Source organism: Pleurodeles waltl, chromosome 6 (assembly GCF_031143425.1).
Source record: "Pleurodeles waltl isolate 20211129_DDA chromosome 6, aPleWal1.hap1.20221129, whole genome shotgun sequence".
Classification (NCBI taxonomy): Eukaryota; Metazoa; Chordata; class Amphibia; order Caudata; family Salamandridae; genus Pleurodeles; species Pleurodeles waltl.
Genome location: NC_090445.1, coordinates 1,254,512,792 through 1,254,524,848, shown reverse-complemented (window position 1 = coordinate 1,254,524,848; position 12,057 = coordinate 1,254,512,792). Strand labels below are relative to the sequence as shown.

General features: G+C 43.3%; 1 protein-coding gene across 1 annotated transcript in view; it reads left to right on the top strand.

The window, feature by feature from the left end:
* LOC138300789 (cadherin-23-like) overlaps positions 1-12,057 on the top strand; it is an 834,147-nt gene that overhangs the window by 507,794 nt on the left and 314,296 nt on the right. Inside the window, exons 13-14 of the mRNA XM_069240562.1 lie at positions 4,231-4,356; positions 7,260-7,463. Coding sequence (XP_069096663.1) covers positions 4,231-4,356; positions 7,260-7,463 — 330 coding nt within the window. The remainder of the gene's footprint in view (positions 1-4,230; positions 4,357-7,259; positions 7,464-12,057) is intronic.

Sequence of the window (12,057 nt, the reverse complement as noted above, 5' to 3'; positions counted from 1 at the left end):
CCTGCCCATCTTTATCTACCATGCACAGATATTTTAAACTACCCTTCCCCCTTCTCTGGACCGTCTCTCCTGGTCCTTTCACTTATGATATTCCCAGGAACCAACCACCTTTCCTCATGCTTCTGTGCTTCATTAAAGCAGCTAAACATAACCAGCGATGCACCATCAAACAGTAAAAAGTGCAATCAAAGTGTCCACTGTTCCATATCTTCATGTATTTATTTTCAAAGAATATCAAATGGTTTCAAAATTACAAACGTTAGAGCTAAAGACTCAGCCAACGTGTTTCATTTGCCAATGCAAACTTCTTCATGGATGTAATATAACAACACTTACATAAATAATATACACAATGCTCAAAAAAGTGACACACATAATTGACCATAAGCAACTTTAAAAACATGTTAAAAACACTTAGGGCCTGATTTAGAACTAGGCAGACAGGTTAGTCCATCACAACGGTGACAGATATCCCGTTTGCCGAAATCGAAGTCTCATTATATGCTATGGGATTTAGATTTCGGCGGATGGGATATCTGTCACGGTCGTGACGGAACCCGTCCGCTGAGTTCTAAATCAGGTCCTTACTGTTTTGTATTTAACAGAGCATACAACACAAGCATGGTGCCTTCTTGAGTAATGATATAACGCAAATTCAAATCGTAAAAAGACACAAGGAATATTACATCACTTTTAAACCAGATCAGAAAAAATGATATCTCAAAATGAAAAGAAGGAAAAAGGAAGAAAAACATGAAATATACAATGATCTCCGACGGTAATACAAAATACACAATCATTTAAAGAGAAACCGATGTTTACAATATTTGGTGATATGCACCATTTAAATTAGTTACAGCCACAATATCAATAGGCGATTTTCATCCACATATCTATCCCCATGTGTAGGATATCATTTATTTGTGGGATCCCAGTGTTATTTCAAACACTAGATCCTTTATATTTCAGACCATGCTGCCCCCTCAGAAAGCACCTGACAAAATATTATTATGGCTGGATAAATACAGTAGAGTGTATAAAAAAAATAAAAAATGATAATCGAGAGGCAAGAATAAAAAAGAAGGGAAAGCAAAACAAGAATATTCCCCAAAACACTGAATGCCAAAACATAATATGTAAAAAATACATTATTTTCCTAAGAAGCACCAAAACCAATGTGACACACTATACCCGATATCCAGGCAACTCATACCCATGTGCTGTTGTGGTGAGGCCCATGCAGCTGCCATATTTTCACCTCCAAACCCAAAAGTGGTCAAGAGTCACAACAGCATGTTCCATTATTACATACCCAATTTTACCAGAAACTGGATCGTGATACTGTACCCCTCCAGCACGTACCTAACTCACTCATATGCATCTCATCAAATCCTGTAGAAAGTTATTTAAAAGAAGTCGAGAGTTATGACTGTGTGTGGCCTTACCACAGGCCTAATTGTTCCAAAGTCTGACTCATAACATTGTAGCTCTTGGTATATCCACGAGCCATCAGCATACATTGCATCAGAACTCTTAAAATTATTTCAAAGTCCACAGAGCTGCCATGAATTTTAGTTTAACATTCAGTTGTACTGTAACAATGTATCTTAATAACCCTACAAATGGCGGTAAAATGCTACAATGTATAAGAACCTCCCTGACCCCGACTACTGGCAGGCAGTATCCCAACACCAGGATTTTCCTCAAGTTGTCCCATAAACAATTTACGACCCACAACATAGCAGTAGAATTCATAACCCTGCTACAAGGTAGCAGAACCCACATGAACACCATGGCCAGAGTCTCCGCCCTAAATCAAACACATGCTTTGTCCCATAACCATATATCTTAATAGAGACCAACAGCTGCCGAAAAATATCAGCAGCACCACACCAATACAAAGAGAAAAACGTGCTAAAAAAGATTGGGTTTATATAGTCCGCCATCAATCAAATATATTCAACACCTGTGACACTTAAGGTAAGGTGTCCACCACTCCTCAGAATAATGAATGAGCCATATTGAAGTGTAGTACCAGGCATCTGTTTACATTTACATTCACATTTATAAATATATTAAAATGCTGCTATCCGACCAGTTACAAGCTCCTGACAGATACTAGTCATAATCCAAAAGCAGCAAAAAACAATGTACAATACTAATTGTTACCCATAATTGAATTAACACCGTATTGATTTTGGACATGATTCATCGAGAATCTCTCTGTGTCTCCTCCTTTAGAATACACCATATTTAGCCCATGCCATTGATGTATTTTAAAGAGGCATACTGAGGCAACCGCAACAAATACCTGGCAGTGAAAAGGAGACTTGAAACAATGTATTCCATCCAACCCCGGTATATTTGCTTCCCATTTAAGAGCCAGTATAAAAGGTGTACAGTACCGATTACATCACATCAAAATATGATCAGTAATCTATTGATTCTCAGAAAAGCCCATTAAAGACCTCAATGTCATTTCTTGCATAATCCACCATATTTAACATATACCATCACAATATAGTCTAAAAGATGGCATATCACAGTGATCGCAAAGAATACCAGGAATTGAAAGGGAGACCCTAAACACTGTATTGGTCAGATCTGAGTATATTTGCATATTTGCATAAAAGCAACAATCACAATATTTCTAAAGACCCAAAAACCTCAAAAAAGACTTGGTGTACTCATTCCCTGGATTCGGCCAACAACAGAACAATCAAAGATCGTTCGTGTCACGGGCGCCCGCATCATTCATTAAAGCGGTCACCTAACACTTCATCCAGTTTCATGGGATTTTCTGTTACAAATAGATATTCCACATTGAATTTACCACAGGTTCTATCTACTCTCTTTACTGTGGTTAAGCCATTCATGCAGAAAAACACGCTGTGTAAAATTTCACTTAGGCATAGGGAAATGGCACCATCATGTACTTAATACACACCTGCCAACAAAGCAAAATCATCTTCAAAGAGCTCCGGCTCCTCATCAGGGACATTATACACATTATAAATGCATTACAATTAATGCCTTAGGATAATTTTCCCATGGTGTGCATGTGAAGGGATTCACAGCATATTCATATTACTTTGCTGTGATCAGAATTATCTCTCCAGTACAGATAACATACAACTAAACAAAGTCATGTGGTCAGTTGTTTTTACTAAACCTTGGATTGCTGGTGAAGAGTGAGTTAATATGTCTTGAATGTAGTTTTCCTTCAGGATTGAGGTCCTGTAGATTTGAGGACATAGAATAGCTCCCCTAGACGGAGGTCAAGAACAATACGAAACACATCACTAGTAGAGAAAAGCATGTTATTTTTTTGGCAGAGTGTCCCAAAGTATTCAGCCTATCCAAGATTCCCAGAACAAGCAGACTTGTCTTTCAGCATCATCATTTTGGTGGTGGCCTTCAGTCCCAGTTAAAGCTTGTATCTAGGTTGAGGTGTCTTACAAATGCTGCAATTTGTTTTGCATCCAAAGTTTCATTAATGCATTGCTGAGTGAGACCAAGAAACTGGACAGAAAGTATCCCAGCAGATCTTGCCGATTTGGCCTTCATGAATCCGTTTCTCACTTGTGTTGATCAAACACTGCTGTTTGAGGCCGTTCCTCTAGTGAAATCAGGCAATTAAAAACATATTTTTACTGGCCTCTAAGTATGACTTGTTCTCCCAAACAATGATGACATATGCCATTCTTTGACTGTTTAAACAGAAGAACATTCCTCAGAATATATCAGAAGAAAATAAATATTGTAGTGATCTTGTAAACTTGAATAATTTGAATGTCATAAAACTGGAATGATAAAGAATACATCACCTGGGAGAAACACATGTATACATGAAATGGAGAACACATATATAGTTGTTGCTGTCTTGGAACATATATTAGCTTCAAATATTCAAGGCATGCTTGAAGAAGGATGATAATTTATCTGCTAATCTCTCTTTTCCATGAACTGACCCCACTGTATGTTTTCTTAGCAGGATTTTAAGGCGTTCCAACAGAGCTTCTTGATTCAGTCTGCCAGGGCTGCAACAGCCTCAGCCATCAATGCCCCATGCCTCATGGGGGTCCATCTTGTGTGCCTCATTCATTATGTCAGAATGTCAGTCACAACACCTTTGTCATTGGGATGTACTGTCTGAAGGGAGGTGGAGTTGGGCGCGGGTGTCAGCTAGATTCATTTGTATGGCTCTGACTCTTGTGTTTTTTGCTTTAGGAACTCCTGTTACTATATTGAATGGGCCAATTTTGGCTTTAGATAGTGATCTGGGCATCAATGCAGTGGTGACGTACACGCTCCTGGGAGCACAGATGGACCTCTTTAACATCAATAACAACACAGGTGGGATTCACTATGATGATGTTTGACTGCACGTTGTACATTATATAATGAGCAAAGCATGAAATAGATTTAATTTATTCAAACTGTATGTAAATGTAATAGCAGCCTCCACAGCTATCATCTATACAATTTAGCACCACCTTAACAGCATTTGTATGCACTCCATCCACCCCGTGTTAGGAGATTAGGTGCATTGCACTGCCTGCGCCTCTGATGTACAGTCCTGAGAAGATTACTATTCAGAAAATAACACTGTTACTCTAAAATGTATTGAATGAAAATGAAGTTCCTTAAATACTGTCCTTAATTTTGAAGCATCATTTAAAATTACTGTAACCTCACTATACTTTAAAAGCATTAAAGCCAACTAGTAACATGTGTCTGTGTTGGACCTGGCCCTTTCTGCAGGATCATCCGCAAACGTTTTGTTTTTTGACCTCTTGCTTTGCTGAACTTGTTTTTGTTGAGTTTGGGACTCTGGGAACTTTACCGCTGCTATCCAGTGCTAAAGTGCATGCGCTCTTTGCTTAATGCATGGCAACATTGGCTTATCCACAATTGGCATATTTAATTTTCCTATAAGTCCCTAGTAAAGTGCATTACTGGTGCACAGGACTTGTAAATTAAATGCCTCTGATGGGCCTGCAGCACTGATTGTGCCACCCACTCCAGTAGCCCTTTATACAGGATTCAGGCCTGCCACTGCAGAGCCTGTGTGTGCAGTTTTATTCTGCCATGTCGGCCTGGCAAGTTAACCCACTTGCCAGGTCCAAACCTTCATTCTTAGTACATATAAGTAATCCGTAAGGTAGGCCGTGGGCAAGGGGAGGGTGAGGTCCTTAAAAGGTTGGACATCTAACTTTAAGCTTTACATGTCCAAGCAGTGAAAACATTTCAAATTCGTTTTTGACTATTGCAAGGCCTATCACACCCACAGGTTAACATTTGGATTGCTTTATTAGATTTTATAAGTGTAATTTCCAATTTGAAAAAAATGACACCCCCTAGTTTGTTGTCTCTGGAGTCACAATTTGAAATCACAACTTATGGTGTATGAATACACACCTAGGTGGGTGGCAGCTGGGCCCTTGTGCATTCCCTCCAAACAGCCACACACAAACGGAGCTTAGGTGTGACTGAGTGGCCATCTGCATGTTGTTGGCTCACCCTGGCCGGGATGGGATGGAGAAGTTGGCATACCTCAATGGGCTGTGTCCTGAGCCCTCACAAAGAGCTGTATAATCCCCTGTAGTGTGCCTGGAGCAGGGGCAGGAAGGTCAGGGACTTTGTGCACTTTAAATGCCTTTCTTTGAAGTCTCCTTCACTTCAGAGATACCACTGGGTATAAGAACTGGACTTCTGACCCTATCAAATCAGTACACTTCTGGAACTGAGGCCATTCTGCCAGGACAAAGGAATGCTGTGCTGAAGGGATTGCCACTCTGCTGGATTTTGCTGGACTCCTGCTTTGCTGTGTCTGTCCGGCTACCTGCTGCCCTCTGTGCCTGGGAGTGAGAAGGACTAGACCTGCATCTCCACAACCCCAAAAGCAAAGTGAGTCCAAGGGCTTGCTGCCGTGCCTCCTGTTCTGAAGTCTCAGGGGCATCAAAGCCTTCACTCACCTCTACTACAGCTGCTGGACTGTGACAACTGTGAGCCTTGTCCTGCTAAGTGGTGCCAATCCAGTCCTGGGCCCTTAGAAGTGGGTTTCGCTGTGTTGATCCAGCAGAATCCATGCATTGCCATGCGCCGATCGGAACCCCAGCATCTCGCCTCGACGCACCTGATGCATCAACTTTGCATCGCCAGCTGTGCAGCTTTACGATGACCCACCTCCTTCATCACAAAAGGTTTGATGCCACACCACTGCTTGAGGATCGACAACTGCGCAGCTCGATGACAATGCATCCCTGACTGCATGGACCAGAACCGATGCATCACCTTCGCAGCATCCCCTCTGCTCATCCCATTAGATCCTCCACGTCAAACCCTCCACTCAAGCTGCTGTTTCAGAGCGCCAAAGTTGGTCCCTGTAGCCGGCCCGTGCTCCATCCTGGTCAGTTTAAACTTTGTATTTACCCCGGTATAGTCGTCCATAAGGCCCCGGTTGGTGCTTTAAGCTTTTAAGCAATACAATTGCGGATATTGTTTAAAAATTCATATCTCAACTTCCACTTATTGGACTTTCGTTGTTTTGGTTTTGTTCTACTCATAAAAATATAATCTATTTTTCTAACTTGGTGTGGATTATTTTTGCGCGATGTTTTCACTGTTTTACTATTATAAGCATTGCACAAATACTTTACACATTGACTCTTAAGTTAAGCCTGCCTGCTCTGATTCAAACTGCTAGAGGGTGAGCACATGTTAATGTATGGTGTGTATCTGACTTACCATGACTAGGATTGTGGTTCCTGCTTGGACAGGGTGTATATTTCTACCAATCAGAAACCCAATTTCTAACACTCTGCAACAGCCAGACTGTACGACCAGAAGCAGCATTTCACACTTCCATATTCTACAGAACGAGGCAGGGGTCGCTTTTGATGTGGGCATGCACCAGTGCTCCATGCCATCCTGCTTGTATAGCCATCTCTGGTAGCGTATACACTGTCTGTTTGGATATAAAGTCAACGACAGTGTCCTACCGAGATGAGGGTCATGCTAGAGCCTTGGCTTGTGGAACATAGAGGCACACAGCCCCAGTTAGTGGATAGCTAAAAATCACAGCCCTAATACTTATGATGTATGGCCATTATTGACCAAGCCTACTTCCAATAGTATATTGTTCATTCATTTTATTTTAATGAAAAGTGATATGGCTTCAATACTTCTTCAGGCATACAGTTTGTGATTGATCTGTTAAATCTTTGCATTTTATCTGTTTTTTCCGAACTCTGCAGGTATAATTTCTGTGAAGGTCGGCAGAGTGATTGACAGAGAGGCCTTCTTAAATCCAGTCTTATCCCTCTCTCTTTTGGCTGAGGACATTGGCAAGCTGAACAGCAGTGCCGGACTCTTGCTTACCATCCTGGATGCCAACGATAACAAACCGACCTTTAACACATCTATATTTACTGCTCGCCTCCGCGAAAACAGTCCCCCAGGTCAGGCTCATGCATGTAGAAAAGCTGTTGAAGAAGATCTTGTGAGGAACTGTGTTTTTTACTCTGACGGAATATCAGAAAATACTGTGACAGAAATGTTCCTTGTATTTTGACGAAAAGCTAAACAGCAGGCATCACAAACACACATTAGCAAGTGAGTCAGAAATATTATAAAGCACAGATCTCAGAAATGATCCACCAAAACCACAGAATACAGTCAGCAGCAACACGGTGAGAGCAAATAGGATTCTCCTTCAAGGGCTTTTCTAGAGAAGTAATAGGCAATGACAACAATCACGCCCACATGAGTTCTCCTTGACATCTTGACACAAACTCACATTTTTCATGTAGATGTGAGTGGGAGAGGAAAAACAATGCAGTACTTGTTAGGAACTTTTCAACTTTCTTTTTGCCACAGGGCGTCACTTCACAAACAGAAAATACTTTTTGTCACACATGTAAAAAGGTTTCTATAAAAAAGTGACCGAAAACCACCCATAGCCATTAAGAATGTATGGTAAGTTCTAAAACCAAGGGTGTGGCAAGATTTATGTAGGAAAAATCAAAAAGTAGGGAAGGCCACAGCTCCAGGATCTTGTTTTTAAGAGCTGACAAAATGAACTGAAGACATTGGCAAGGACAGAGCATGGTGGGATAATGGTGGCACGTGCTTCATTAATGGGTCAGTGCTTTTTTCCAGGCTCCTTGGTGTGCAGCACATCTAGCTGCATTGCTCCTATTTTCTTTCCTTTAAACCGGTTTATAAAACATTTTTTATTGGTACCTTTATTACACTTGTCACGCGTTTTTAATTGGAATTGGCTCTTTTTAAGAGGGGAAGAGATGAATAATGCCTCCTTCTGTAAAAGAGGATAAAACCTAATTTCCAAAACTCATTTCTGCATCAGCCACTTCATATAAGGTAAAGGGCTGCAGACTTGAGGAGGCAAAGGGAAACAGTGTTGGAAGCGGTCTCATCAGAGATGGAGAGAACAATCAGATGCTGAGGGTTCTGCGGAGTCAGAGGGGAAAAAGGCTCCCGCACCAGCTGCCGGAACTGTGTTCCAAATCCATTCCTGCTCCCAAGATGGACCTCAACGAGGACACTTCAAGTGGGGGAAACTGGAACCAGGTCCTTGCACGCCAGTACATCCACATCCTATGATTATGTTGTAATTAAGGTTTCTCGGGGTAGGTGTTTCGTACACCCCCATCTAAATAAATCACTCCCTAGTTAGTTCTGAAGTTTACTTCAGGATGGGTGACGGATGCTTCTACAGGGAGGAAAGAATAGGGTAGGGAAGTTGGGGGGATGGGGAATTGCTTTTTATTCGCAAATGTTTCTGGTTTATTTGCTTAGTTGCTCACTAACACATAGTGCCACACACAACCACATCTGGCTTTGCTGGGGGCACCTCGAAGGAGGGCTACTGCCAAATCATATACAAATCTTATATAGAGCTCATTCCTACTAATATGGGTGCACATTTGGCCATGACCTGGAATGTCAACGGTCTGCTGGATCGTATTAAACGGTCGGGGCGTACTTCAATTTGCACATAGACACAACCCTAAAATCCTATTGCTTCAGGAGACCCACCTGAGTGGTCACAATTGTCACTTCCGGATACATAAGGGCTAGGACAGGGTGTACTATGTGAGTTACACTTGTTGATCCCATGGGGTGGCCATTCTCCTTCACAGGACGCTAACACTAGCAGCGACAAGGGTCACATGGGACGATGAGGGCAAGTACATGTTCCTGGAGGGTTCTCTGGAAGGCACCCCTATACAACATAATGTCCCACCAGCCACTCACCAATCCACCCTGGTCACCCTCGGAGAACTGACAACGTCTATGCCTCCTGGGGGGACTATTGTAGGGGGGTGATTACAATGACTTTGTGGGACAGCTGTACTGGCACAAACCCCAGAGAGGACCGCAGAGGCAGGAGAAGAGTCTTGCAGAATGGCCGGCCAGGTCAGGGCTTAGTGATTCATGGCGCATCTGGTACCCTTGTAACAGGATTACACACATGCATCGGTGGCACATGGCTGATGCTCCTGCATAGATTAGTTGTTTCTCTTTGCTTCTGATCTGTTACAAACGTCAGGGTGGCATATCCTACCCTGAGGGATTTCTGATCATGCCATGTCCTTACCCAGTGGCCCCCTCCATTTGGGAGACCGCCCGATGTGGTGGCTTAATGCTTAGCTTCTGGTAGATGAAATGTTTGTGGATCATTTATCCTCTGAATTGAAAGTCTTCCTAAACAAGGGCACAGGAGGCTCAGCAGGGGTGCTCTGGGGTGTATGCAAGGCTTTCATGAGAGGGATAGTCCACTCGTATGCTAAGGGGGTGGAATGCAAAAAATGGGTCTGCATTGCAGACTTAGAGGCATCAATCTTGGAGAAGGAACAGGAAGATCGGAATGAACTCACGGACCACACCTGATGACAGTTGGCGCTATATAGGGCAAAGGTACACCAGGGTAGAAGAAGCTCGGAAATGCTGGATGGCCTCTACGTGGAAGGTGTATGAGTGGGGGTATAAATCAAGCAAACTTCTCCATTGGCTAGCCACCAAGCAACAGATAGGACAGCATTAGAGCAGGGAATTACTCTTAAGGAAACTGATAATGCCTTGGTAGAGCTTAATACCAGGAAGACACTGGGGCCGGTGGAATTCTATCACAAACTCTGGCCAGATATCTTGCGACCTGTTCTAGATCTATTTCTTGAGACAAAAGTAAAAGGGCACTTTCCCCCAATATAGATGTACCAACTATAGTCTTCTTGCCTAAACCAGGCCGTTCTAATAGCAATTGCGCATTGTTCAGGCATAACTCCTTTTTCAACAGGGAGGTTAAACTATATGCAACGCTCCTGGCTATAAGGTTAGTAAAGGTCATTCCCCATCTGTTGCACCAATCCCATGTGGCTTTATCCCACGCCGTAGCACTAGACATTGCATTCCACAGGTGCACTTGGCACTGGACCGTATTAGGGCTTTGGAGATGTCAGCAGGCCTTTTTCGCATAGATTTCGAAAAGGCATTTGGTACTGTCTGCTGGCTCATCCTGGAGAAGACCCTTACTAAGATAGGGTTGGAGCCCACGTTTTGAGCATATATCAAGGTCCTGTATGCCAGACCTCAGGCCCAGGAGCCTATTAAAGGGGTGTTGTCCCACCGGTTTCCCATCAGACAGGGCATCAGACAGGGGTGTCCCCTATCTCCTCTCTTTTTCACCCTGGTCATAGAGCACTTGGGGGTTTGAATCCACTGCAATGCACAGGTTTGGAGGTTCGACTGGGGCCTAACAATGGAGGATCACATAGCCCTATCCGCTGACAATATATTATTGTTTTTGTCCAGGCCAGTGGAAACAGGGCCATGGCTCCTTCACATCCTGGAAACGTTCGGGCCAGCCTCTAAACTGAAAGTCAGCTGGGATAAGTCCTTATTGGTGCTATTGAGGGAGACAGTTTGGATGAATGTTGCCACCCCCAGGTCCTGATACATCGCCTTAGTTTTAAATATGGTGGAATACATATCTCCTGATAACCGGACCTCACCTAGAGCCTTAATCTTGCCTCACTGACACAGAAAAATCCAGAGGACATGATGAGATGGCTTAAGCTCCCCCTTAATCTTATGAGTAAAATAGCCCTTTTCAAGATGATAATCCTCCTGAGTCTTCTATATGTCCTCCAGAACTATCGATAGCACAGTCTAAGGATCTGGTTTAATGCTTTGGGGGCCATGATGCCTGTAAACTTCTGAGAGTAGCATGGGGTAAGTGCGTCCAAATGGTTTATGATGGTGTCCTTGCCATGACAGATGTCCGCCTTTATTACTGGGCAGCCCAATTAGTGCCTTTCAATGAATGGATGCATGGAGGATGGGATGACCCAGCATATCAGAGTGAGCTGTCCCTTCTAGTCTTGAATATAGTGAGTGACATACTTTATGGTGCCCCCATCCCAACCTCCCTGGCGGAGGCGAACCAGGTGGTGTTTTCGAGCATGGAGAGCTGCATTGTACTGGACTGGCTGGGACCGCAAATTTATGCCAGAGGACTCCCCTGTGAGAGGGCAGAGGGCTGAATTTGCAAGGCTTTAGGGGCTAGGACTCCATAGAGATCTCAAAATTGGGGGATGTTGGGGAACAGGACCACATCCATGCATTTCAGGACTGGCATGCAGAATTTCAAATTTATGCCGCTGAGTTCTTTAGGTACTTACAGTTCCGCCACGGCCCCCGAATATAGTCCACTTGAGGGGCGCTTACTTATGGAAAGGTGGTATCTCACATATCTACAGAACTCTTGTGGTACACTCCTCTGACCTGGTGAGCCCCTTGGAAGAGAGATGGGAAGTGTGTGTGGGGGAGATGGATGATTTGGCTTGGCAGGACAAGTGTATGGCCCCCTGAGTCTTTATCACCAAGGATCCAGCTAATGCAAGTCAAATATTTACACCAAGCTTACCTCACACCTCTACGGATATGGAAAGACGGGAAACAGGAAAGCTCTGCATGCCCCTCGGTGCTGAGACCACAGGGGAGATTATTATCGTATAGTCTGTCCTATCC